This window comes from Penicillium samsonianum (genome assembly GCF_028829775.1).
Source record: "Penicillium samsonianum strain IBT 33392 chromosome Unknown utg000001l_segment0_segment0, whole genome shotgun sequence".
In the NCBI taxonomy this organism is placed as follows: domain Eukaryota; kingdom Fungi; phylum Ascomycota; class Eurotiomycetes; order Eurotiales; family Aspergillaceae; genus Penicillium; species Penicillium samsonianum.
Window position 1 is genome coordinate 3,189,183 of NW_026643259.1, and position 27,616 is coordinate 3,216,798.

The window sequence follows — 27,616 nt, forward strand, 5'->3', positions numbered from 1 at the left end:
CTCACTATGCACACCAAAACAATGATTCCAGATCCTCGTCCCAATGGAGAAAAGGGCGCATTTCTGGAAAAATTAGAGCAACGAAATGCCCACCATGCCGAAGCTGCCAGTGGTAGCGCTGAAGCCAGTGGCATTGTTGAGGAAAAAGAAGAAGTGTGCAATCTCGAAGCCAGCACGTACATATCGGTTCCCAAAGAGCCGTTCTCTTCGCGATCGAGGGATTTCAACGATGAGATATATTCTGAGGTAGCCACCCAGTGCCACTGCTCCATAGAGGAGTTAGAAGATGTCTATGCGTGTACTGCGCTTCAAGAAGGAATGATGGCACTCACCTTCAAAGATTCATCGGCATACACGATTGAACATGAGTACCACCTGCCTCCTGGTATAGATTTCAACCGGTTATATGAAGCGTGGAATGATACTGCTCAGGCCAATCCGATTCTTCGGACTCGCATTGTTCCCACCACGCAGCGTGGTTGTACCCAGGCCGTGATTCGTGGCACCATCCCATGGCAGGTTGAGTCCGATGATGATGGAATGCCGGGCACAACCAGCAAGGTGACCTGGCAGACAGGAAAGCCTCTGGCATACTTCTTCCTCAACATAACTCGACACACCCTGACTGTGGTGATCCATCACTCTATTTGTGATGACTGGTCCATGGCACTTCTTCTACGTCAAGCCAACGCAGCCTACCGTGGTGAAAATCTCGTCTCTCGTCCGTTTCGGCCCCTTGTCGAATATGTACAGGGCACTCGCGCCCAAGCCGACGCTTTCTGGGAAGCTGAGTTTCGCGATGCGCATTTGGCGCCGATGAAGGCATTCCCTCCTTTACCCACGGCAGGATATGTACCCCGTCCTACCAGTCGGTTAGAGCGAACTTGTGACATCAAGCCTGGCACCAATGCCGCCTTTACTGCCAACACAAAGCTACGACTAGCCTGGGCAGTGCTCCAGTCTCTTTACACTGGCTCCGAAGATACTTTATTTGGGGCTGTTAACGCGGGCCGTGGAGTGTCAGTACCGGGAGTTCAAGAGCTGTGCGGTCCAGCCTTGGCCAGCATTCCAGTGCGGATTCAGCTGTGCCCACAGAACACTATTGCTGAGGCCCTCGGCGCAGTGCAGGAGCGATGGGCGGCTACTATGGACTTTGAGCATGTCGGATTGCAGAATTTACTTCACTTGGGCCAAGGCCCAGAGGCAGCATGTCAGTTCCAAACCTTGCTGTCCGTTGAACCCAGAGACGGCCATAAAATTCCATCCCTCTTTTCACAACATCGATCCGTACAGAAGACATACGATTTGTACTCTTTGATTCTCCGCTGCAGACCACTGACAGGCGGGATGTGGATCGAAGCTCGATTCGACCCAAACGTGATCGATGGTCATCAGATCAAGCGAATTCTCAACCAGTTCACTCATATATATGACCAGATTGAGAAGGAGCCTCATCGTGTCATCTCAGACATTGATTCCGTGAGCCCAGAAGATAGGGAGGAGCTCACACGTTGGAATGTATCAACGGTTGCCCCTGTTGGTCCATCCTGCGTGCATGATCTCATCCAACAAAGCACGCTCCAGAGTCCGCACGCAACGGCGATTAGCAGCTGGGAAGGTGATATCTCTTACCAAACCCTGGATAACCTGTCCTCTGCACTGGCTGTATACCTCTTTCAGCATTCTGTGGGTCCCGGATTCTACGTGCCGTTATGTCTGGAGAAATCCAAATGGACTGCAGTGGCAATGCTTGGTGTCATGAAAGCCGGTGCGGCATTTGTCCTATTGGATCCGACCTACCCTGTGCCACGTTTGCAAGTAATGATTCAAACAATCAAGGCAACTCTGATTGTGGCCTCCAAGCAGCATGCCCATGTGATATCCCAGCTTGGAGTGCCTACCATTCTCAACGTCGACACTCTCGACTTGGAGAAAGAAAGCGATAACGCATTCCGCAGCCCGTCACCAGCCACGCCCATGGATCCCATATATGCCACCTTTACCTCTGGGTCTACAGGTACCCCAAAGGGTGTTATTGTCAATCATGCCGGCTATGTCGCGAGTGCCTTGGCTCATGGAGCACCTTATTCCTTCACACCGAAGTCCCGTGTGCTGCAGTTTGCATCCCCTGCTTTTGATTCATGTATCATTGAGCATCTCACCACTCTGATATTGGGAGGTTGCGTCTGTGTTCCCTCAGCTTCCTACTGTCACAGCAATCTAGAAAAAGCTATTAATCAGTTCGCTGTGAATGTCGCCTGCTTGACTCCCACTGTAACAAGGATTGTGCAGCCAGATCGCCTTCCGACACTTGAAGTTCTCGTGTTCGTTGGAGAAGCAGTATTGGCTAGCGATGTGTCTCGCTGGGAACCATTTGTGCAGGTTCGCAATGCGTATGGCCCTGCTGAATGTTCTGCTGTCTTCAGTGTACAGCCGAGGCTCCAGCACCACGACCCTGCAAATATTGGTTTTGCTACTGGTAGCGTTGGATGGGTAGTGGATCCACACAACCACGAGCGTCTGATGCCTGTCGGATGCCCAGGGGAATTGCTGATCGAGGGATTGACTGTTGGGGATGGTTATCTTTCAAATCCCGACCAAACAGCGCAAGTCTTCATTGAAGCCCCTTCATGGCGTTCTCAATTTGGAGCTTATCCCACACTCCGAGCTTACAAAACCGGAGATCTGGTCCAGTGCGCTGGCGATGGCAGTTTCCGTTATCTCGGGCGCAAAGACAATCAGGTGAAGCTGCACGGCCAACGCCTCGAGTTGGCTGACATTGAACACCATTTGCGTGATGCGTTTCCACAGGCCAGCCAGGCGGTCGTGGAGATACTACGGTTGTCTGAAAGGAATAATAGCGATCAAAAGGATCAGCGACCGGAGGCTTTGGTCACGGCATTTGTCTGCCTCCCTTCAACAGAAACACTGGGAGAGAAGGATATGCAGAAAGACTTGATTTTCCCTCCAAATGACGAATTCCGCGCCTCGTGTGCGATGGCAGAATCACACTTGTCCGATGCTTTACCGTCCTTCATGGTCCCCGGTGTCTTTTTACCATTATCCCACATGCCTCTGACACCGTCTGGGAAGACGGACCATCGCAACCTTCGCAAACAGGCAGAACAGTTGTCTTGGGATGAGATGCAGGCTTACCGAGTTTCTCAGGTGCAGCCTCAGCTGCCATCGAGTTCACGCGAGGAGAAGTTGCAACAAATATGGGCACAGACACTGAACCAACCTCTCGACAAGATTAGTGTCAACGAAAGTTTCTTCCGTTTAGGTGGCGATTCGGTCAGCGCAATGCAAATGGCAGCAAGTTGCCAATCAGCCGGGTTCAACATTGTGGTAGCCGACATCTTTCGATTCCCAAGCATTCTCAAATTGAGCCAGAAGATTCAGGAATCAAGCAGTCAATCTTCGCCTTCCCCAAGTTTTGATGAAGATCTTTCAGATACCTGGATTGAACTTTCTCCTATCCAACAACTGTTCTTCGAGTATGTTCCCGAAGGACACAACAAGTTCACTCAAGAGTTTCTGCTCCGTATATCACGGCCCACATCCGCTTCTAAGCTTCAAAAGGCAGCTCAGACGATGACTGCGCGGCACTCGATGTTTCAGGCTAGGTTTGAACAACAGGAGAACGATGAGTGGGCTCAGATCGTCGATCGGGAAGCCAAAGATAGTCTCCAGTTTCGGAAGCACTGGCTGCGGTCAATCGACGACCAGGAAGGTATCCAGAAGATCTTCTCTGAAAGTCAGAACAAACTTGATATCAATAAAGGAACATTGATAATCATCGATTTTATCGAGACAGAATCACAAGAACAGTATCTGGGCCTTATGGCCCATCATCTTGTGATGGATTTAGTCTCCTGGCGTGTTTTGTTACAAGATCTGGAAGACATCCTTACTGCTGGACATCCATTGCAGCCTGCATCGATCTCGTTCCAACAATGGTGCCGGTTGCAGAAAGATTATGCCCAAGAATCTCTTGATCCTGAACAGGTACTTCCAGCGAGCATCCCAGCACCTCCTCTTGCATACTGGGGACCACCGGCAAGCTGGATTGGCAATACATGGGGTGAGGCGGTACAGCGATCCATCACGATATCCCAGGATGCAACCCAAGCAATATTCGGCCCCGCAAACGATGCTTTTCATACTAGGCCGGTTGAGATTATCCATACAGCTGTTCTCCATGCTTTTTCCCGGGCTTTTGATAACCGGCCCACGCCGACGGTATTTAGCGAGGGCCATGGCCGCGAGCCATGGGACCCAAGAATTGATATCTCTCGCACCGTCGGATGGTTTACCACCATTGCCCCTCTCTTTGTCAAAGTAAAAAAAGGCCAGCATGTTACAGAGCTGCTAAAGCTGATCAAAGATGGTCGGCGAGACATCCCGCGCAATGGATGGGCATACTTTGCGTCGCGATATCTCCACCCGGAAGGCATGAACTTTTGCCAAGGGCATTCCCCCATGGAAATCTTGTTTAATTATACGGGTCTCTTCCAGCAACTGGAACGTCCGGGTGCACTTCTTCAGTTGGCATCGGTACCAGACCAGGGGCTTGTCCCCATGCCACCAGACCTCCCGCGTTTTGCTCTTGTTGATGTAACTGCAACAGTCATGCATGGCAGACTCAATTTGTCATTTGTGCATAATCGAAAAACTAAGCATCAGGACCGATTGCAAAAATGGATTGATACAACCTTGGAAACCCTCGAGGAGTTGCCAAAGATTCTGCAGCAAGACCAACGACCCACAATTTCGGACTTTCCACTGTTAGCCTTGACAACGGACGACCAGCTTCGAGATTTGCTGCATCAGATATCTGGTCAGCTTGATGTGTCACCTTCCATGATCCAAGATATCTACCCTTGCTCGCCAATTCAGCTGGGCATGTGGCTCAGCCAAGTGAAGAACCCCCATATGTATTGGTCACATATTCGCTGGTCAGTCCATGCACTGCTAGGTACATCTGCCTCTGTCGATGTAGTTAAGATCAAACAAGCGTGGCAACAAGTGGTTGACCGTCATCCAATCCTCCGCACCGTGTTTACTGACAGCACTGGTGAGCATAGCCATCCTGTGCAAGTTGTTGTGAAGCCAGCTCCTGCGAACATACAAGTGGTTTTGGAATCTGAGTCTGGGGATGAATCCCAAAATTCTCCTATACCAGATCAGCCCCTCTTCACCAATCGGCATGGCAACAAAAAGGGTCAACCCCCTCATCAACTCAATCTGGCAGTTCAACCCGGAGGGGGAGTCTCCTGCGAACTGGTTATCCATCACATGCTGGTTGATGGCGTCACTGGTCAGACTTTGCTGTCCGATTTCCACCGTGCATATCATGGGCAGCTGGGGAATTCACCACCAGGCCTATACAGAACATATCTTGAGTATCTGCAAGGTCATCGCCAATCAGGCTCGGAAGCGTACTGGAAGCAATATTTGGATGGTGTATACCCGTGTTTATTCCCTTCTTTGGGATCTAATACCGACGGTGCAAATCCAGCCGCCCTGAAATTACTTCCATTCAGATTTGATTTCGGACGGCATCTACGATCATTCGGTCAGTATCATGGTATAACGATCTCTAGCCTCTTGCAGGTAGCATGGGGTGTCGTTCTCCGTGTGTACACAGGATCCGACTCGGTGTGCTTTGGGTATCTGAATTCTTGTCGAGATATCCCAATGCGAGATGCCCGTGAGATTTGCGGGCCCATGATCAATCTACTCGTTTGCCGCTTGTTCCTAGCCGACGATGTATCAGTTCTGTCAACACTTCTAGATAACCAGGATGCATATGCGCGCAGTATTGACCACCAACACTGCTCTCTAGCGGAGGTTATGCACTCTCTAAATCTTGCAGGGCAACCCTTGTTCAACACCGCGATGTCCTTGCAGAAAGAGGCTGCAGATCCAATGCCGGGCCATCCCCCTCAAATTACCCTAGAGTCTGGACGAGGAATTGATTTCACCGAGGTCAGTTGTTTCCAGTGTCTTTCCCAGGTTCCCGTGCGTCTTCAAAATAATGAGCTGACTGTCAGATCAGTATGCGTTGACCGTTAACGTAACCACCGGCGAAAACAATATACATGGTGACTTAACATACTGGAGCAATGCTGTGGATGATTCACAGGCAGAGTTAATTGCTGACACATTATACCATGTTGTCTGGCAACTCATGGATCCTGCCAACACTCGCCTCAACCACCTCAATTTCTTCAGTGGAAAGAATAAGTCTCGGATCATTGAGCTAAGTAGTGGTGTACCAAGCGCAGTTGAGTCTTGCATTCATAGTGATATTCAGCGAAATTGCCAAGCGACTCCGGAACGTTGTGCGGTGTCCGCCTGCGATGGCAGCTTCACCTACGGAGAGCTAAATCGGATCTCATCCTACATAGCACTGCATCTATCTCATTTCGATGTGGGTCCTGATGCTTTTGTGCCAATATGTTTTGAAAAGTCGCGCTGGGTAGTTGTTGCACTGCTGGCTGTCTTGAAGGCGGGTGGCGCTTTCATCCTTCTCGACCCAGCCTATCCAGCAGAACGATTGCAGAAGATGATACAGGACGACTTCCATTGCCCTGTTATACTCACCTCCCGAAGGTTCGCGGGACTTGCGGCCAGTATTGTGCCGAAGACCATCGTCGTCCAAGATATAGAGCCGGAATCAGTCTCGAATCAACAACCTGCAAGAAAGACATCAACGCCAGTTTCCCCTCGGTCAGCAGCCTACGCAATGTTTACATCGGGATCCACCGGAAAACCGAAAGCAAGCATAATTGAACACCAGTCTTTCCGTTCAGCAGCTGAAGCTCACCATCAACTGCTTCGTTTGGATGAGCATTCACGGGTGCTTCAATTTGCCTCATATGCATTTGATGCCAGCATCGTGGAGATATTTACAACACTATTGACGGGCGGGTGCATTTGCATTCCTTCGGAAAGTGCCCGGCATGAAAATCTGGCCGAGGCGATCCGGGAATTGAACGTCAATTGGGCATTACTGACACCTTCCGTTGCACGCATCCTTGATCCCAAGAAAGTTGCGACTTTAAAAACCCTTGTGCTTGGAGGAGAAGGTATGAGTGACGATGACGTCCGTCGGTGGTCACCGTACCTCTTCCTGATGAACGCGTATGGCCCCTCAGAATGTTCCGTTATTGCCACGGCTCAAACGTCTGCCCAATCCCTTGCATGTGACACAGCAAACATTGGATACTCCGCAGGAGGCGTGACATGGGTCATCAATTCACAAGAGCCGAATAACCTGATGCCTGTGGGTGCCGTGGGTGAGCTAGTCATCGAGGGACCTATTGTCGGCCGTGGCTACGTAAATCGCCCAGATCACATGGTCGCTGCTTTCCTCCCATACCCTGCTTGGCTACAGGAGATTCGTGGCCGCCAAAATGGTACTCTATACAGGACAGGAGATCTGGTGCGTCTTTTGTCCGATGGATCTATTCGATACATTGGACGCAAAGATCGACAAGTGAAACTGCGTGGTCAGCGCATCGAGCTTAATGAAATCGAGTACCATGTTCAGCAGTGCTTTTCAGGAAGTACCCCGGAGGTTTATGCTGATATTGTGACTCTTCCAAATTCCGACAAGTCATACTTGGTTGCCAGTGTAGTCCAGCCGCCGCACAATGGCAAAGATCAAGCTTTTGAGGCTACGGTGGAGAAGACCAGGGCCAATCTTGAACAACAAGTGCCAAACTTTCTTATCCCCTCTGCCTTCTTTTCGGTCGATGAAGTGCCACGACTGGTAAACGGAAAAGTCAACCGACGTCGATTGCAGCAAGAAGCATTGCAGGCCATGCAACAGCAGTTAGATCATTCCGAAGCTAGTCGAGCTTTGAGAAATACCAAGGATATGACAACAGAGGAGAAATTATTGCAGAGCCTGTGGGCCCAGGTTCTTGAGCGGCCGATTGAGACTGTCGGGCAGGAAGACAACTTTTTCCGCTTGGGGGGAGACTCAATTGCAGTGATGAAACTAGCATCAACTGCTGTGTCGCAAGGTTTGAAGCTTGCTGTTCCGGACGTTTTCCTACATCCCAAGCTTGAAGACCTAGCACGGCTGTACTCCCTTCCCCCAAAGGCAGAGCCACCTTTGCCCAAGCCAAAATCTCGCGAAGACGACCAAATTGCCCCCTTCTCACTTCTTCCTCCGGAAGAGCTAGTAGAGGCTCAAACAAAGGCAATGGCTCAGTGTGGGGTTTCCATGGACCAAATCGAAGATATATATCCCTGTACTGCGTTGCAGATCGGCTTGGCGGCCCTCACTGCTGAAAGACCCGGGTCATACATCGCGAACCACCATTTCCGTCTCACCCCGAACACCGATCTAGACAAGTTGAGGTGGGCTTGGGAGAAGGTATCAGCCACGAATGCCATCCTTCGCACCCGACTCATCGAAACGGACCTAGGTTGTCTTCAGGTAGTACTTCGGGACGACAAACTTCACTGGATTACGCAAGATACAAAAGCAGATCAAAAATTGACTTGGGAGGTGCTTTTTGGTCAGCCGTTGGCCCAGTTCGAGATTATCCCAGGCCCCAGTCACCCGCCACAGCAGTTTGATTTGATGGTGACATTGCATCATGCAGTTTATGATGCCTGGTCACTGCCTCTCCTCCTACAGAGGGCACAACTAGCCTACCACGACCCCGAATCACCGGCATTGAACTCAATCCCGTTCCAAAGACTCATCAAATACTCCATAGCCCAAACCAAGGGAGCGAAAAAGTTTTGGACTGCTGAATTCAATGGTCTTGATGCAGAGCCATTCCCTCCCTTGCAATCTTCGTCCTACCGGCCCAATGCGTCAGAGAGAATGCAAGTTCATATACAAACCGGGGCCTTGGTGGATGATTGCATCTCCCGAAGCACCGCAACTAGGCTGGCCTGGGCGATAGTTCAGTCTCAGTATCAAAGCAGCGATGATATTATCTTTGGTGTTGTATCTCCTGGACGGACTGCGCCTGTACGTGGAATTGAAACAATGGCAGCACCAACAATCGCGACAATCCCTTTGCGGGTTCTACTTGACCGCGACGTGACCGTATCGCAGGCACTTGCCGACTTACAAGAGCGTGCCATGCAGCGAATTCCTTTTGAGCAAGTTGGGTTACCCCATATTGCCTCGCTAGGACCAAATGCAGCGCGCGCATGTTCATTCCAGACTCTTCTCATTGAAGGGCGAGGGGAAGTTGGCAACACGCCGACGAACATGGATATTTTGCAACCCGTGGACACTTGTTATGAAGATGGAGCATCCAATACATACGCGTTGCAGGTAACCATAATTTTGAAACAAAATGAGCTCACTGTCGAGGCCGCATTCGATGGGGTTGTTCTACCCAAATGGCAGATGCAGTGTATGCTGAACCAGTTTGGTCACATTTTGCAGCAGGTCCACAGCCATCCTCAGCGACTGATGCGAGAGATCCTGACTCTCAACTCTCAAGATGTGCAGCGTTTGAAATCTTGGAATGCAGAGATCCCACCTCTTTCTACAATGGCAGTGATTGACGCCATCAGTCAACACTGTACCTCGCAACCATTGGCACCAGCCATCTGCGCCTGGGACGGCAATCTCTCCTACGAAGATTTGAATGTGATGTCAGACAATCTAGTGCCTTCCTTAATATCTCATGGAGTGGGGCCAAATAAGTTCATCCCCATTTATCTTGATCGCTCACGTTGGACGGCTATTGCTGTTGTCGCGGTGCTGAAGACCGGGGCTGCATTTGTTCTTCTGGACACCTTACACCCCCAAGGGCGGCTTCGAACTGTCTGTCAGGAAATAAATGCTACTCTTGTTGTCACATCAAAAAAACTTCAAGACATAGCCCACGCCCTAGTACCAAATGTTGTGGTTGTCGATGAGAACATCAATATCCAGCCTTTCCTGAAAGTCGATTTACCCCGTCATGATCCACACCACGCTCTATATGCGGTGTTTACCTCCGGATCTACAGGGAAGCCAAAAGGCGCCGTTGTCGAGAATGGTTCGTTTGCAACCATGGCTGTTCCGTATGCTGAGAAGGTTGGTCTTCATTCGAACAGCCGAGTACTCCACTTTGCATCCTATGCCTTTGATGTCAGCATCCTTGAGATCCTGGGCACATTATTCGTGGGTGCTTGCATATGCGTTTTGTCTGAGTCGGAACGCAGAGACCACTTAGCCTCAGCAGCCACCACACTACAACCAAGCCACGTTATATTTACGCCATCTGTCTTACGTGCGGTGACTCCTGATGATCTATCATCAGTCAACACAATTATGCTGATTGGAGAGCCGGTACGCACAAGTGATGTCCAGCTATGGGCGCCGCGTGTGCATCTGCTGAATACATACGGGCCTGCGGAATGTACAGTCGTTTTCACTATGCGACCATCAATCCAGGCTGATTCCCAGGCCGCAAATATCGGGTTCTCAATTGCAGGGGCAGGATGGGTAACAGACCCACGAGACCCTAGCAGGTTGGTACCCGTGGGAGCTGTGGGCGAGCTTCTTCTGCAGGGGCCTCTTGTAGGCCGTGGATATTTGAACAATGAAGAGCAAACCGCAGCGGCATTCATTCCCAACCTGCCTTGGATCCGGGATGTCGGACTTGCAGATGACAGGAGGAACACTCGGTTGTACCGAACAGGTGATCTAGTCCGTTACGAAAGAGACGGGTCTCTCTGCTTTGTTGGGCGCCGAGACTTCCAGGTCAAGTTGCGAGGCCAAAGATTTGAGCTTGGAGAAGTCGAAAAGCAGGTGCAAGAAGTTTTCGACGGCGATTTGGAGGACGTGGTGGCACAAATCATCACACCAGCGGCAGCGGTACAATCGCCATGCTTGGTCGTGTTCATTGTTCCGAAAGATGGCCTTACAGCTTCTGCACCAAAATCCTCGCCAATCCCAGGACTAGACGTGATTGCGCCAGCGAAATTTAAACACAAGGTTGCGAATGCTCAACTCAAACTTGGCAACGTTCTTCCTGACTACATGTTACCGACGGCTTTTGTACCACTCCGGAAAATGCCCCAAACCATTGGTGGCAAATTGAATCGAAGCCACCTCCTTCAGTCCGTGGCTACCATTGCACGAGAGCAATTGGAGTCTTCTTTTGCCCCCAAAGCTCCAGGCAAGCGTGCCACCGCCACGGAAGCGGAGCGTACACTGCAAAGCATCTGGTCTCGGGCGCTGGGCATCCCAGCAGATCAGATTGGAGTGGAAGATAGCTTCTTCCGTCTGGGTGGCGATTCCATTTCCGCTTTGCAAGCAACGTCTCAGGCTCGTGCTGTTGGAATCGACCACTCAGTCGGAGATTTATTCCGGTGGAGAACGATCCTACAGGTTGCCAATCACTATGCTCAGTCGCCTGAGCTTGATCGATCCAAGAACCCTAACGTGGAAGCAGTTTACCCCTGCACTCCGGCTCAGCGTGGCATTTTGTTAAGCCAAATGAGGAATGATACTAACTATGTGACTCATTTTATATGGGAAGTCAATGATCTACTGTCACCCCAGCAGGATGGACCGGCAGTGGATGTTCATCGCCTAGCGAGTGCATGGAAACAAGTGGTGTCCTGGCATGCTGCTCTGCGAGCTGCCTTCCAACCGGACTTTACCAAGGACAGTCAGTTTGAGCAAGTCATTTTCCGAAATGTCGAACCTCCGATGGTTGTGCTTCAAGTGGGGGTGCACGACGATCAACCAGGAGTACCCCCTGCATTCAATACATCCTGTGCCACGGTGACCCGCCATGACGGCCAGGTTGTTCCACATCAATTCACTATTTGCATCACCCCCAGCGGCCGCGTTGTTTGCAGGCTTGATATTAATCATGTCATTATTGATGCCATGTCTTTGGCCGTCCTTCGGCGTGATTTATGCCGTGCATATTCCGAACCAGCGAGAGGAGGGATATCCAGCAATGCATACCAAAAGTATATCACGTTTGTCCAAGAGCAGCCACGAGAAGAAGCCGTCGAATACTGGCGTTCCTATCTGGAAGACATGCAACCTGTGAGCCTTCCAGCGCCAAGGGCTACCACCGAGGACATATGCCCCGAATCTCTTGACTTGTTGGAGATCACCCTTAGTCACCGAGGGTCCGATCTCGAGACCTTCTGTCGGTCGACTGACTGGACTGCTCCCAATCTCCTGTATTTGGCATGGGCACTCACACTTGGCGCCTTCACCGGGGCCGATGACGTCTGCTTTGGCACCTTGACTTCTGGACGAATGATATCTATTCCACACCTTGATGAGGAAGTTGGGCAATTTTCCAACATGTCAATATGTCGAATGCGCTTGGCAAGCCAGCTTACCTTTGACCAAATAGCGTTGAGCTTACAGCAAAACTATTCCGAGGTTCTCTCTTATCAAACCTTCCCGCTGGCGGATATTGCGACAGCCGCCGGAGTAACCATGGAGGACTTGGCATCAACCGCAGTCAATGTTCAATATGCGACCTCAACCGACCCATCCAAGCAAGACAAAAGGCCCTCGCTTCACCTGACACCTCTGCATGGACTGGACCCAATTCTTGTAAGTTATCTATTACATGTGATCTTTTTTTAGTATTTGACTTCTAATCCTTCTTCTTCTATAGCAAGACATCATGATGTACGCCGAGTTCCAGGAAGATGGCCAGATCCAAGTGGCTATGACCTACCGCCCATCACGCGTGTCCCCGTCTCTCGCTTCACAGTTGGCTGATTACTTCGACCTGGCCGTTTCAACAATTATCTCCCACAAACATAACACACTGGGGGATTTGAGTCTCCTGAGCGTTCAAGACCGACGGCGCCTCCGTCGGTGGAACCCAAGGATTCCAGAGCCTCCGAGTTTGTGTGTCCACGAAGTCATCCAGCAAAGAGCAGAGGAACATCCAGGCCACTTGGCAGTCTCAGGATCAAATGGGAATTTCACATATAAAGAGCTAGATCAACTTTCTTCACAGTTGGCTTTAGTCCTCATAGAAAGAGGGATATCAATGGCACAGCTAATACCTCTTTGCTTTGAGAAGTCGGGCTGGGTTATTGTTGCTATGCTGGGAGTGATGAAAGCAGGTGGAACGATCGTTCCTTTGGATCCAACCCAGCCAATTACCAGACTTCACGACATCTGTCGTCGGACGAAAGCCAGTCTGGTAGTATCATCCACCACTCAAGCACCCCTCGCCCGAGATCTCGCTGACGAAGTTATGGAAATCGGTGATAAGAGGATGCCCAGCCTCTGGTGTACACAGTACGGTGATGATAGACATTCTCATGTTGTCCAAACTGTCAACCCAGAACAGGCAGCATATATCCTCTTCACGTCCGGAACCACAGGCTCTCCGAAGGGTGTTATGGTTTCCCATTTGGCTTATACGCATGCAGCAGAAGCCCAAATTGGTGCCTTCTCATTAAACAAATCTTCTCGTGTCCTTCAGATCTCATCTTTCGCATTTGATGTGTCATTGATGGAAATCCTGACCACACTGATAGCCGGGGCCACCGTTTGTGTTATCTCCGAGCCTGAGCAAAGTCAGATGATGTTAGAGGGCATTTGCCCATTCGCTGTGTCACATGCGTTTTTGACACCGTCTTTGGCTAGTGGTCTGGACGCCAGCAAGGCATCCTCATGGGTACAGACCGTGGCTCTCCAAGGAGAACCTATGTCGAGCACACATATCACCCAATGGGGCGAGAACTGCAATCTTATTAATGGATACGGCCCGACCGAATGTGCAGTCATCAATACAGTCTCACCAGGGCTCCTTCCGGGAGATGATCCTCGCAATATTGGACGGGCTATAGGGATTAATTGCTGGGTTGTGGACCAGCATGATCACAACAGGCTTCTTCCCCTTGGTGCCATTGGAGAGCTTCTTCTTTCCGGCCCGTCTGTGGGCGATGGCTATCTGAATGACCAAGAAAGAACAACGCAAGCTTTTATTTGGGGACCAAAGTGGCTACAAGACGTGAACCCGGAGCAAGGCTTAAACTCGCGCCTGTATAAAACAGGTGATCTTGTGCGTTTTGAGATTTCTGATGGATCTCTTCGCTTTGAGGGCCGGAAGGATCGACAGATCAAGGTCCGTGGACAGCGCGTGGAGCTAGAGGATATAGAGCATCACGCATGGCGTTATTTCCCAGGGGCCAGGGAAGCAGTGGTCGAGCAGGTGATGATCTCCGAACACTGGGACATCAACGATGTATCGCCCTCGGTAGTTTCACGGCTTGTGGCTTGCATATGGGTTCGGTCAAACGATTCAACAGCTACAGCTGATAATTCCAAAGCCCAGGATATGTCTGATCAAGATCTGCTGCGCATCCCCGGCGAGGAATTCCATTCTCACGCTGCAGCGACTCTACGAGACCTTCGAAATGATCTTCCTGGATATATGGTTCCAGATTTGTTTATTCCCGTTGCCCAAATGCCACGAACAGCATCGGGAAAGATGGATCGAACAAAACTGCGCCAGATCATTCGGACAATTCCACCCCATGACTGGCGCCTATACTCGACAGTACAAGGAACCCGACGGGCTGTGGAGAGTGGTACCGCGAGTAAATTCCACAGAATTCTTACCAGGCTACTCAATGTTCCCATGGAAGCAGTAGGGACGAATGACAGTTTCCTTCACTTTGGAGGCGACTCAATTCTCGCTATGAAGATTGCTGCGACCTCTCGAGCTGAGGGATTGGAGATAAGCTCACACGACATTCTTCGTCACCCAACTATCTCGGAATGGGCCGATATTGTGGACAGCCATTGCGGGACTAGTTCTTCCTCTAGGCAATATTCCCCATACTCACTTGTGACAGATGGCGAGCGTATCGGTATTCTTTCCTCGTTCTCCTCAAAATATGGGCCCTTCAACTCAGACAATGTTGAGGATATCCTCCCTGCTCTCGACTTTCAAAAATTCTACATCACCCACTCATCACCCGTATACACAGCTCACGTGTTCCCGGCTGAGTTGGACATTGATCGACTCCGCTCCGCGTGCATGCGAGTTATGTCCCACCACAGCATCTTGCGGACAGTGTTTGCGAGCTTTGAGGAGAAGCTGTTCCAAATTATCTTACGGGAAGTCGAGCCAGCGTTTGAAGTCGTAGTTTGTGATGATCCCGAGGCATACACCATCCAGGAATCGCAACGCAAGCGGGAAACATCCACAGCGCAAGGATCGATACCTGTTGGTTTCACCGTTGTGACAAATGTTTCCCGGGAGAACTTTGTCTTCATTGCCAGCATATCACATGCCCAGTATGACGGGTCCTCTCTGCCCTTCCTGTGGGATGCAATTGCGACAGCTTACCAGGGCCATGTTCTGCCAAAGACCGTGCAATTCAAAGACGTGGTCTACAATCGACTGAGTGACGGCAACACAGAGGCCTTCTCGTTTTGGAGCAATTATCTTCAAAATGCCCCGGCGCTGGCATTCGATCCTCTTGGTATTACCGATATCCCACTGTCGACCAAAAATGACACCAGCGCAAGACGAGAGATCAACCATCCCACCCTTTTGCCAGACACGACACTTTCAACCCTCGTCAAAGCCGCATTTTCTTGGGTTTTGTCCGTGCATGTCGCAACCTCCGACATCGTTTTAGGCCAGGTTGTTCATGGGCGGGGGGCTCCGCTTCCAGATGTAGACAAGGCTCTCGGGCCTTGTATCAACCTCCTACCTGTCCGAATCAACATCAAACCGGAGTGGACCGTGGAAGACCTGGTACGGCATGTCCAGAACCAACAGCTGGAAACCTTCCCTTACGACTATGTGTCATTCGAGAACATTGTTGAACGGTGTACCAACTGGCCTGCGCGTTCGAAACTCGGCTGTCTCGTCCATCACCAGGGTATGGAAACCGCAGAGCAATTTGAGATGGGCGGCCTCCGCTCCTCCTCTAGTTCGAGTTGGGCCAGCTCAAAGCTAGCGCAAGGCCAGTTGGGTGTAATTTCCATGGAGCGTGGCCCGTGTCTCGACATTATGATCGCTGCAGCCGAAGACACAATGGATCACCCCACAGCTGATCGGTTGGCTGAGAAGCTTGCGAAGACTATTGAACTGTTCTCCAGCTGCCCCAGCTCTTCTCTAGCAGCTTTGGGGTGAGAGGCAAACAGGAAAGCGCTTCATCTCGATTTGTTGGCCGAGTCGTAACGCGGCATTAAAGTACACACCACACCACGGAAGAAAGGAAAAACAGAAAAAAAAAAAAAAAAAAGAAAACAGAAAACCCAAGGGGTAGGAGGAATTTGGGCCCAGATGGAGAGGAAAGAGAGGTAAAATTGTATCGGAGGAAAGAGTGAAAGTTCGTTCGCCGCTTGTATTGTTAATGATCGATCTACAGTCAAATTTTGTATAGTCATTAATCGCTGGACCTGCTATTTGACTTGCTTGCTTGTGAGCCGTCGCTGGTATCATCGTTGGTAATAAATGTACATTTAATGAGCATGTCCCCAACTGGCCATTCTGCGAAGGCCGACCCAGGCATTAAATAAGTGCGCTTAACCAGCTAAACGGTGCATCTCTATGTAAGACGCAGCATGATCAGCTACAATATTTGTGCGAGGGTCGCACCTTCTAGAGTGATTCTTACCCTAGTGACTCTTGACCTTTTTTTACAGCAGGTAGGTAGGTTGACTGCGTGGTCGCGATGCAAACGCTATGTGGGCTACCAGGATGATAGAAATGGTATGCAGGGTGTGTACGTATCCTGTCCCTTGCATTCGGCCAAGAGATGAAGTAGCTGATTTGGCGCCACAGATTTCTTCAACTACCAGGCTAAACCGAGCACATGGCTTGCGTGGGCATTAGGCATTTCGTTTCCCGGGATGTTTCTGGTACATGCCAAATATGTCAGCTTTCTTACCTACTTAGGTATACCAATGAACAGCAAGCCCCGCAGAGTAGCAAGCCCCCGTCGCCGACGTTCCCATCGCGACCGCCGGCAACGACGCGCCCGTGCTCCCGCAGCGCCCCGTACAGCAGATATTTCCAATGGCCCCCGGCCCGATCTCGACGGACTCCGTGCCGGGGTTATAGCGGGTCCAATCTAGCAACCCCGAGTCGATGGTGACCCCGTTCCCGTCAATGTCATTGGCGCCAGCATACTGCGTGTAGCCCCCACTGTGGATGACGAATTACCGGCTAAGCATGCATGAGACCTTTCTTTGGTTTGGGTTAGCCCCATAGGCATCCCAGTCAGACATCATGGATGTCTTCTAGCCCCGGCTGCGAGTTGTCCCGCTCTCCGTCGGTGTCGGGTGTACTCTCACAAAAGGAAAGTAGGTGAAAGGGGCAAGGTAGTCTGTTAATACCCCTACGATTATCGTCTAAATCTCTTGAGGTGCTTGAAGTCAAATTATTAATCGCGACGTCAACGGGTCTATTTAGGTATACATCTGACCCATATGATTCTCTTGTACCATCCCATCAATTTCCCCATTTCCTAATCTATTTCGACCCCGTACACGATGTCCTCCGCCTCCAATCAGGAGGACTTCCCCATCAGCCCTAATCTCGGCACGGGGCTTCGTCTCTTCTTCTACTCGCAGTTCTTCGTCACCCCCCAGTGTCCAACCCACTCCTTTGCCAAGCAAACCGTGATCGTCACCGGCGCCAACTCCGGGCTGGGCCTCGAAGCCGCCCAGCACTTCTACCGGCTCCACTGCGATCGATTGATCCTCGCCGTACGCACAATCGCCAAGGCCAAGAGGCCAAAGAGTATATTTTACGGGGCAACCCGCAGCGGTCCGATCCGAAAGCCATCGAGATATGGTCCCTCGACCTCTCGAGCACCACGTCGACGTTGGCATTTGCTGACCGCGTGAAGACGGAACTGCCGCGGTTGGACGTTTTGTAAACAACGCCGGCATCAATCCGCCAGAGTGGAAGCTCTACGAGGACTATGAGCAAGCTGTCCAGGTCAACGTCCTTAACACCTTTATACTGGCGTTGTCCCTGTTGCCCAAGCTGGAAGCGAGTGCCGCGCTGGCGGAAAAGGAATCACCGCCGCATTTGGTGATTGTGAGCTCCGAGGCGCATCGGTTGACTAAGTTTCCGGAGATTAATGCGCCCGATCTTTATGCGAAGCTGAATGAGAAGAGTAGTTTTAGTCAACAACCGAGGTCGGTTTTCTTTTTGCCTTACTTCTTTCTTTTGGGGGGGGTTCACTTTCCCGTAAAAGGGTGGAAAATATAGAGTTACTGACATCAACCTCATACCTTATTACAGATACCAAGTCACCAAGCTCATGGAAGTCCTCTTCACGCGTGAACTCGTCGCCCGCCTCGGTGCCTCCACCCGCGTGATCGTCAATATCGTCAACCCTGGGCTATGCACTTCCAACCTGGAGCGCAACAGCGGTGAAGCCCCCGTGGTCATGCGCCTGGTGCGGCGTCTCTTGGATCGCACCACGGAGGTCGGCAGCCGCACTCTCGTCCTCGGCGCGTCAGCGCCCGCCAGCTCGCACGGCGAGTTTCAGAGCGATGGGGTGAACCAGGATGTGGAGGCGTGGACCGATACGGAGGTTGGACAGCGGGCGCAGAAGAAGGTGTTTGAGCAGACGCTGCGGATTCTGGAGGTGAGGAGGCCAGGGATTGCGTGTGAGGCGGGATTGCGCGAGGTTTGAGCGAGATGGAGTTGGAGAGCATGGTTGTTGAATGGGATTAATTTAATGAGACAGAGAGAGAAAGAGAATGAGATTGTATCCTGGGTCTGGGTAACGTAGTGTGTTGGAGTTTTAGGCTGGCTTATTTTATACCTTGAGCGATTTTCCCCAAAGAATTACCCCCAGTTTATGTTCATGGACGACGTCAGGCAAGTGGCCTCAATAACCTCAGTGGACTCCATGGATACGAAGTCGCCCGTGGTGTGGATGAGACTCCGAAAGCTGCAAGGACACCCAATCTGGCTCGGTGCTCTGTATAACCCCCCGAACCCGGTCACCATGCTGCTGACCATCTCTGGAGACCCCTGGTCGACATCGCACCACCAATAGGCCCCGGAAACACCACCTCACGTCATTCGTTTCCATGAGATGCACCCACGCTGCCATCGACGCTCACAGACTCACTGAAGGCGATCCGGACCGTACCCACCACGAAGCTGGCGGTCAATTTAAAGAATAACGGCGCTGCCCAGTCGGTCGTGATAGTGCTGAATGAACTTTTCAAGCCGGTGCTGGCATAGCTCAGTAAAACCCAATGGGAGTTCGTGTTAATTCACTCCGCAGCCGGCGGCGTGGGACTAGGCGCTATCTAGGTGGAACGGCATAAGAAGTGCGACATATTTGTCACCGTCACCGTCAGCACTGAAGAGAAGCGCCATTTTCTGGCGCGCATGTTCGTCGGCCCGAGAATCGCATGTTCACCTCTCGTACTGCCAGATTCGCCGAAGAGATCCGCCGCGAGACGAATGGGCGCGGCGTGGATCTCATCCTTAACTCCCTGACCGGTGATCTCTTCAACAAATCCTGGCAACCGACTGCCGATGGAGGCATCATGGCCGAGATCGGCAAGCGGGATATCGTCGACTGCAATAGCCTGACCATGGTGTCATTTGACTGCAACTGCTCATTCCGCGCTGTCAACCTGTCCGACACCCGCGAGATCACCAATACGCTGGTCGGGGACCTCCTGGGCGAGGTATTCGACCTGATAAATGGGGTCGTGTTGGATCGATCCATCCCATCACCCGCTACCCCTTTGACGAGGCCATGCCCGCCCTGTCGTATATGCGCGGCGGCAAGCACATGGGCAAGGGGCTAGTTCACAGTTTTCTTTTTTGGGAATTGATTGCATTGTCAAACGGTTTTCTGAAATATAAGTGTAGGTACTCAGAAATCTACAACACTGGAATGTCGCCGGATACACTGCCGAGGTCGACACCAAGTCAACCTTGGAATGACTCAAGATCCACTAATTTGAAAATGTGACCAATGAGGTGCGACATGTCATCATGTTGCATGAAGAGTATAACTAACTAGCACATTTCATTTCAAGTTTTCCCAGAGGAATTGTAAAGATTGTTTATCCCCTAACTCCGTCTATAAGGTATAAAAATCTGATCGGTCCTCAGAATGAGTCCCCCAACCCAACACTCTTTCTTTCTACTCCATCCTCCTTGAACAAGCCAACATGAAATACGTTCAACTCGGAAACAGCGGCCTTCGCATCGCCCCGATTGGCGTGGGATGCATGAGTTTTGGAAATCCCGAGGGCCGCTTCAAGTGGTCGATCCCGGAAGAAGAGGCACTGCCCGTACTTAACCACTGCTACGAATCTGGTCTCAACTTTTTCGACACAGCAAATGCCTATTCCAACGGGATCTCCGAGGAGATCCTAGGCAAGGCAATCAAGAAATACAATTGGCGCCGCGAAAATCTCGTCATCGCAACCAAACTATGGGCACCCGTCGGCCGCGGTGTCGAGCAACCGATGGCGATGACAGATGACGAAAAAGATAACTCTGGCTACGTCAATCAGTACGGTTTGAGCCGGAAGCATATCTTCGAGAGCATCGATGCTAGTCTGAAGAGGCTCGAGCTGCCCTACGTCGACTTGCTGCAGATCCATCGCTTCGATCCCAGAACCCCCGTTAAGGAAACGATGGAAGCACTTCATGATGTCGTCAAGTCAGGCAAGGTGCGGTATATCGGCGCTTCGTCTATGTGGGCTCATCAACTCCTTGAGTACCAGTATACCGCTCGCATTCATGGTTGGACGGAGTTTATCTCGATGCAGAACCTTCACAATGCCATTTACCGCGAGGAGGAACGGGAGATGTACCCTGCGTGTGCCAAATTCGGAATGGGTGGCATCCCCTGGAGCCCCATTGCGATGGGCTTTCTGGCCCGGCCTTGGTGTGATTTCTCTATTACCACACGCGGGGAAGGGCAGGGTCAGGGTTTCCTTGGCCAGCCTATCACAGAGGCAGATAAAAAAGTCAACGAACAGGTTGAGAGAATTGCCAAGCAGCACGGTGTGTCGATGGCGACTGTGGCAATTGCCTGGTCCTTATCCAAACCCTTTATCACAGCTCCGATTCTGGGAATGAGTAAGAAGGAGAGGGTTGATGAAGCAGTCCGCGCTATCTCCTTCGAGCTTACTCCCGAAGAATTAAAGAGTATCGATGACCTGTATGAGCCTAAGAAGGTTATTGGCCATCAATGAGACTGCATTATTGGACTGATGGGGGAGAGTCATGTTATTACAAAATAGTCTAATATATCAAGCGAGAATTCACAGAAATTTGGGGAATCACGCTCGAGACTTGTTGCTAGTTAGTGTTTGATCGAATGGAGTATCCCCGTTCATTTTCATGTTATTACGTGGCTCTCGTACCACATCACTAAGAACTAAAGTAACCTTTTGATGAGATCAAAGACGAATTAAACACCGTTTTATTTTATGCATATAATGAGGAAGCCATTCCGGCATTTCCCACACCAACTCCTTTTGCTTAGCCCCAATAAGCAGCGTGGCGTTGCGGGTAAATGTCTACATAAAAGAAACCTGGCGACACTTACGCTCTTATAGCCCCTCTGGTTTTCCCACGCATGTCATCAAGCTGCATAGATCGACAATTAGTGGAGTCTTTTCCGATCTAGACTTGTATGTTCATTTCAATACCAGGAAGATACACATCATCCAGATCAACTCATACGAAACAGGGGTCTTTCATTCCGCATTGCCCGCCACCGGTTTGTGGAATAGGCCAAGTCAAAACAGTCCTTGATAACCCAGCCCCAAGAACGAGCAAAAGACTCCGTAACTTCCCACCCCGCCGGATCCCAAGGGTCGCTCCAAACAATAATACCATTTTTCTCCGAGCCTGCATTTCCACTTCCCTTCATATCAAGGCAGAGCTGGGTTTCCTCCTCGAAGTCTCCAGCTCGGATCAAATTATCCCTCATGTGGGGAACAGGAAGCAGGTCTAACCAGGGGTGGTGTGGGATAGAGCGCTGGATAATGGTAGGCTGGAGACTGGGTGGAAGCCAACTCTCAAAGTCATATTGCCATGGGCCAGTGGTATTAAATGGTGAAATGGCATCGTCGTGTAGCTGTTCTGATGTGAGGCCCAAGATCGTGGTGTTTTCCATGAGTGCTCTGGTGAAATTGAACTGAATCAGGTGAAGTAGAAGATCAGTGCGTGGAGACCCCATCATGTGATATTGGCGTGCCGTCATCTCTAGATATTGCATCTTGATTTTTGTAGTTATTGAATGGGAGTCGAGAATATGCACATCCTCAATTTCTTCCAAGGGAATGTGTGAGATCACGTCAATCGCGGCATATGTTGCTGATGTATGTTCACGTGCCCGCCGTGTAACAGCATGTTCTTTAGCAGTGAGAGAGATGATGTCATGTTGGTCCTTTTTGTCCTCCAAGGGCTTTGCTAGTTCTTTGTTCTGTAGACCTGTATTTAGGGTCAATTTGATGCTTGCTGGGTGATAGGGTAGGGATTAGACTCACGTCGAGCTCTTTGATTCAGGCGATTTTGCAACCTTCGGCGTGTTTTTGGGTCAGTTATACCCGACCAGTCCTCATCCGGCCATGCGCAGAGGCGCTCTGAGAACGGTTGTAAAGCGATCCGCTTTTTAGAGTGTTCATTCATCTCTGCAATTTTGTACTCCTTATGCACCTTGATGACAATAATTCGGGACACTAGTAAAGGGGTGCCGTAAGAAGTAGGGATAGCGTGAAGAGTGAAGAAAGCTACAGGTCCTGGAAGAATACCTAAATTATAATTGTACGGAACCTTGGGACTACCCCACAAGGTTGGACCAATGGCACGCCCCGGTTGACCCACCCTGTCATCAACCTGCATGACGCTTATCCATATTAGGAATAACTAGATATCCTTGGAATATATAGCCGAAGTTTCCCCGTGAATACCCATGGATCGATGTATACACTGTCAGCAGCTTCAGGCTAAGCCATGCAGTACTCCGCTCTTGCACAGAATGTTGCCCCTTGCAAGTTCACACCTCATGATACTGCGATAACCATGCATATTCCCTTGGCATCGAATGATGTTCAGGTCGGATGCCGCCGGCATCGATAATTGCACCGACTCTTGACTTGGCCGACGTTATTATTCTTGGCTGCGACGATCCTTGTTGGAGTAGAAAACGATATATAAAGGTCCAAGTCTCCCCGTAATCAATGATATAGGGGAGAAAGCTTCAAGGTTCTTCTGTCTACCGCAAGTACCATCTTATATTTTATGTGCGCTGCGTTCCAATGTTGCAAACTACTGTTTGGTTGGTCTCTCTGTTTGCTGTGGCAAACGCAGGGGAAACTGTCAAACCCACCACAGCCCCCGCAAACTGTCAACAAGCAGTATGTTTGTCAAAAATCCTCTGCTTCCAATATTAACTATCTGCAGTGTGCCCGACTGTCCACGATCTTCGGATCTGCGGTCCACTACCCTGATGATGATGATAATTTCATCATCTGGGATGCGAAGCAGCAGGAGATTCACCCATCTTGTCGCATTGAGCCTAGCAGTGCCTCTGATGTGGCCAAATTATTGAACGTCCTCGTTGACCACTGGTGCTACTTTTCAGTGAAAGGTGGCGGCCACTCTAGGAATTCGGGAGACTCTAATTCTGATGGTGGTGTTACTGTGGACCTGGACCTCTTGACACAGGTTGAGGTCCTAGAAAATGGCAGCAAGGCACGTGTTGGTGGTGGTACAACTAGCATTCAAGTGTATCGTGCCCTGGAATCTCAGAATTTGTCCTATGTCGGCGGGAGAGTGGCCAGTGTGGGTATGGGTGGATTTACACTCGGTGGAGGAACATCCCCATTCTCGAACAAGTACGGATGGGCGTTGGACAATGTCTTCGAATATGAGGTGTGTTTTGCTTTGAGATTACCCGCACACTTGATTATCGCTAACACATTTTTAGGTTGTCCTTGCCAATGGTACAATTACCACCGCCTCCGAGACTCATAATCAAGATCTCTATTTCGCTCTCCGTGGGGGAGGCAACAACTTCGCCATTGTTACAGCCTTCACGATCCGCACATTTTCCCAAGGCCCTGTCTTCACCGGGCAGACATCCTACTCTCCGAATCAGACGGAGCAAGTTCTCGACAAAGTCTACGACTTATTCACAGATAGGGCTCTTACCAGTGACGAGGAAATGGGTTATGACCTATACTATAGCTACGCCTCAGGCAGTGAAGACTTCACCTTGATGGGCACACAGCGCTACGGGAAGGCAATTCAGAATCCCCTGGTCTTCCGCGAAATTGATCAAATCCCTACATTGAGCAGGACTACAGCCATAAGACCCATGAGCGCGGTGTCGAACGGATCTATCGCAATGGGTACGACTCGGTAAGTGCTGATATGTTGACATTTGTCTTTTCTTTGTTTATTAATTCTTGTGTGGCAGAAACTTATTTGCTACACTGACCGTGTCCCCGTCTCGCTCCCTGCTCTCACAGGGCCTCGAAGTCTTCCGGCAAGAGGTGGATGCTATTAAGGCCGTGCCCGGCATAAGGACCAACTTCATCTGCTATCCGATGCAAAGGAATGCCATCGCAGCCATGAAGCAAAGAGGCGGTAATGCTCTGGGCATCGATCTTGAGCGTGATGAACCTCTTTTCAGTATGTGCCTCTCCATCCTTGTGTCCAAAAATGCTTTTTACTATGAATACTAACACGTTTTTTTAGTTATTTTGCTCTCCACAGCCTGGACAGATGCAACTGATGATATTGCCATTAACAAGATGACCACGAACGCCATTCGCAGGATTGAGTTGGCAGCCCAGAATCTGGGTGTTGCGAACCGGTATAAGTATATCAACTACGCATCGGCTCAGCAAGCCAGGGAGGTGTTCTCCGGCTATGGCGAAGACAACTTGCAAAGGCTAAAGGAGATCCAAAAGGCAGTGGATCCTCGTGGAATCTTCACCTCCAAGGGTCTGTGGACCGGATTTGTGAAACTGCTTTAGTTTAACGGCCAAGCGACCTAAATATTTGCCCCGCAGAAGACAAATCTTTTGACAGCGTCTGATGTACACAAAAGGAAGTTGAATATTTTCTACCTAGATGAAGCTTGGTTGTTTTAAGCAAGAATTGCTCTAGTCATTATTCACAATCAGTAAACGCACGAGTCTTGGAAACAATCGAGATATTTGTTATATAAGAACAATGCATGTGTATTCCGAGGTTATGATACGTGGACTCAAGCATGTAATATTATATATTGCCATACGCATACTGGAACCAGGGTGCATCCTCAAAATTGCTGCGTCATATGCAATAGAGATCTGCAGTCTTGAGACCCATGTACTTCGAAAGTTGCACCTTCATTCCATCCCTTTGTTTACCAAAGAGCCGCTTCGGGGCACTGCTACAGTAAATTTTAAGTAAACTTTTACCATATGTTAGACGATTCCGTTGACTGAAATCCGCCGAACTACATGAACACCACCCTAGTCTATGCTAAAAGAAACGCGTAATGCAATCTAAGGTAATCATGCAAGAATACTACACCGCTGTTTGTGGGCATAAAAATAAATTTGCAATGAAAATCTCAAGCCCTACTGCTATATAAAGCCAAATCCCCCAACTGGCTTGCAAGCCTCTCTCAGTTGATGGAACTCACTATATCATCAGCCACAATGATTATCCAGCCTTTATAAAAAGTACCCGGGTCCGCAGTGGATTTCGGCGTGGAGATTGAGAACGTGAGTTTAGAAAATTTGACTGGTAAGCACTGATGTTGGATAGCCTGTAAAGAGCGCCATCGCTAACATATTCTACTGTATTCTACTTTGACAGATGAGGAATTTTCCATAATTAGAAAACAGCTCTATCAAAATCAGCTTATCCTGTTCAAAAATCAGCAGAATCTCTCTCCTAAGGCCCAATACGAGTTAAATAAGCGCTTTGATCCCACCGCACAACAATATGGCCACGGAGATAGAGCTCACGGGGACCAAAGTGCGATCCATCGCCATATGAAGCCAATACCACACCAGCCTGAGGTTATGATCAAGGGAAATGGTTTTGTTGAGTCATATGAAGGACTTCAGGACCTACACCTGCGTCATTCTAATCATCGATTGGCACACCGCGATCCTATTCCCGATGAAAACGACTACACGGTCACTCGATTTTTACGCTGGCATATTGATGCCGCTCTATATGAGCTTTACCCTCCCAGGGTTACTACATTGATGGCCGTGAAAGTGCCTAAGCACCGTTCGCAGACGATAGTGTATGATGATGGATCTGGAGAGACATTGGATGCGTCATTAGCACCAACTGCATTTGTCAGCGGTCAAAAGATGTTCGACATGCTGTCAATCGAGGACCAGGAGTTTGTGCAGACAAGCAGGGTTGAATATGCTCCACATCCGTATGATATCCGAGAGAATACAGCTATTATACATACTTTACTCACTCTGGATGACATAGCTACAACTGGATATTGCGGGCTCGATCCCGTTCGAACGGACTAGGGCTACATTCGGAAGGCCGGGAACTTTCCGAGTCAGAGCTGCCTGATTTTGATGAGAACAAAATCCTTGTCTTACCCATGGCCTGGAAGAACCGTGCGACAGGGAAACTAGCCCTCCAGATTCACCCAGCTGCCATCCGCAGGCTACATATTGCAGACGGCACGACGATCGATGACCTTCCTCGGATTCGAGACATTGTCTACCGGTTGCAGCGCCCCGGTATCTGTCCACAATACGTGTATGCACACAAATGGGACGAGGGAGATGTGGTGCTGTTCGATAATCAAAGCTTGATGCATTCAGTGGTGGGCACGCTACGTCCACATGAAATTCGCTTGTTTCGGCAGTGTAACCTAGCGTCGTCAGAACCACCTTTGGGGCCATGATATATTTCCTCTGTTCCTAAATTTTCCTTGGTCTTTGCAGTCCCCTCAATTTGGAAAAAGTCCAGAATGTATCTCGGTTTTATCAAGGTTGCTTGCTGGGAATTTATATAAGCTGTGCTCCGCTTACATGTGATGTCCTTCACTCGTCGTGGTGTTTATCCGTGGTCGCAAAGAGGTAAGAGTAAGCTCGCAGAAAAATCTTCCAAGTTGGAGCTAATACGAAGCTCTCGTGCAGGTAAAGAGAAATTTTCTCGGGCTGAGCTTTAATGGCATATTAGACATGGCTTCCTACTGCGTATCGAGAAGTGCCGATGGCGAATCATTTTCGGACTCTCAAGCATAGCTCATCGTGATTTATCTTTAGTAACTTGCATTAAATTATTGAGATAATGCTCGTAACAACTCGCTGACCGATAATGGGGCTTAGCATGATCGTCACCGAGTGGCGAACCATGATTGTGATTCGCTACTGTTAGGAATATAAGCAACTTGCATTAGTGAAACACATAGTATTTCTCCACTATTCTCCAAGGCTGTCTCTAAAGCCACAACTATGCAACCTTTGCAAGGTTGGAATGGATCTTGGCATACACGGTGTCAGCACCGGAGATAACCACGGAAGTTGCACCACATTTTGGCGGATTCCTAACTGGCTGGATTCACAAATGAAATCAGCTTTCCAACGATATGTCTTGGCATGACGACGCCAGCCTTGGTTTTGTCTCCAATATCG

General features: G+C 50.0%; 9 protein-coding genes across 9 annotated transcripts; 7 read left to right on the plus strand and 2 right to left on the minus strand.

Annotated features, from left to right (window-relative positions):
* Window positions 1-6: 6 nt before the first annotated feature.
* On the plus strand, window positions 7-16,121 carry N7471_001216 (uncharacterized protein; the record flags this gene model as incomplete). The annotated part of the gene is made up of 3 exons (XM_057273937.1): window positions 7-5,991; window positions 6,062-12,562; window positions 12,627-16,121. 3 exons carry the CDS (start codon window positions 7-9, stop codon window positions 16,119-16,121), a joined length of 15,981 nt encoding a protein of 5,326 aa, XP_057142116.1.
* A 764-nt stretch (window positions 16,122-16,885) lies between these two features.
* Window positions 16,886-17,221, minus strand: N7471_001217 (FAD-binding domain-containing protein; the record flags this gene model as incomplete). The annotated part of the gene is given in 2 exon segments (XM_057273938.1): window positions 16,886-17,138; window positions 17,157-17,221. The coding sequence occupies 2 exon segments, from the start codon at window positions 17,219-17,221 to the stop codon at window positions 16,886-16,888; spliced, it is 318 nt and encodes a 105-aa protein (XP_057142117.1).
* Window positions 17,222-17,485: 264 nt separating this feature from the next.
* N7471_001218 (short-chain dehydrogenase/reductase) lies at window positions 17,486-18,642 on the plus strand (the record flags this gene model as incomplete). Its single annotated transcript, XM_057273939.1, has 3 exons — window positions 17,486-17,819; window positions 17,845-18,139; window positions 18,246-18,642. 3 exons carry the CDS (start codon window positions 17,486-17,488, stop codon window positions 18,640-18,642), a joined length of 1,026 nt encoding a protein of 341 aa, XP_057142118.1.
* A 174-nt stretch (window positions 18,643-18,816) lies between these two features.
* N7471_001219 (uncharacterized protein) lies at window positions 18,817-19,011 on the plus strand (the record flags this gene model as incomplete). Its single annotated transcript, XM_057273940.1, has 1 exon — window positions 18,817-19,011. One exon carries the CDS (start codon window positions 18,817-18,819, stop codon window positions 19,009-19,011), a length of 195 nt encoding a protein of 64 aa, XP_057142119.1.
* Window positions 19,012-19,375: 364 nt separating this feature from the next.
* N7471_001220 (Acyl transferase/acyl hydrolase/lysophospholipase) lies at window positions 19,376-19,780 on the plus strand (the record flags this gene model as incomplete). The annotated part of the gene is made up of 1 exon (XM_057273941.1): window positions 19,376-19,780. The coding sequence occupies one exon, from the start codon at window positions 19,376-19,378 to the stop codon at window positions 19,778-19,780; it is 405 nt and encodes a 134-aa protein (XP_057142120.1).
* Window positions 19,781-20,149: 369 nt separating this feature from the next.
* N7471_001221 (aldo/keto reductase) lies at window positions 20,150-21,184 on the plus strand (the record flags this gene model as incomplete). Its single annotated transcript, XM_057273942.1, has 1 exon — window positions 20,150-21,184. One exon carries the CDS (start codon window positions 20,150-20,152, stop codon window positions 21,182-21,184), a length of 1,035 nt encoding a protein of 344 aa, XP_057142121.1.
* Window positions 21,185-21,666: 482 nt separating this feature from the next.
* Window positions 21,667-22,628, minus strand: N7471_001222 (DUF3425 domain-containing protein; the record flags this gene model as incomplete). Its single annotated transcript, XM_057273943.1, has 2 exons — window positions 21,667-22,430; window positions 22,487-22,628. The coding sequence occupies 2 exons, from the start codon at window positions 22,626-22,628 to the stop codon at window positions 21,667-21,669; spliced, it is 906 nt and encodes a 301-aa protein (XP_057142122.1).
* Window positions 22,629-23,257: 629 nt separating this feature from the next.
* Window positions 23,258-24,982, plus strand: N7471_001223 (FAD-binding oxidoreductase; the record flags this gene model as incomplete). Its single annotated transcript, XM_057273944.1, has 5 exons — window positions 23,258-23,356; window positions 23,403-23,873; window positions 23,929-24,362; window positions 24,421-24,635; window positions 24,702-24,982. 5 exons carry the CDS (start codon window positions 23,258-23,260, stop codon window positions 24,980-24,982), a joined length of 1,500 nt encoding a protein of 499 aa, XP_057142123.1.
* Window positions 24,983-25,681: 699 nt separating this feature from the next.
* N7471_001224 (TauD/TfdA dioxygenase family protein) lies at window positions 25,682-26,883 on the plus strand (the record flags this gene model as incomplete). Its single annotated transcript, XM_057273945.1, has 3 exons — window positions 25,682-25,742; window positions 25,815-26,394; window positions 26,454-26,883. Coding segments are annotated over 3 exons (1,071 nt in total), but the record flags the coding sequence as incomplete, so codon positions are not given.
* Window positions 26,884-27,616: the final 733 nt, after the last annotated feature.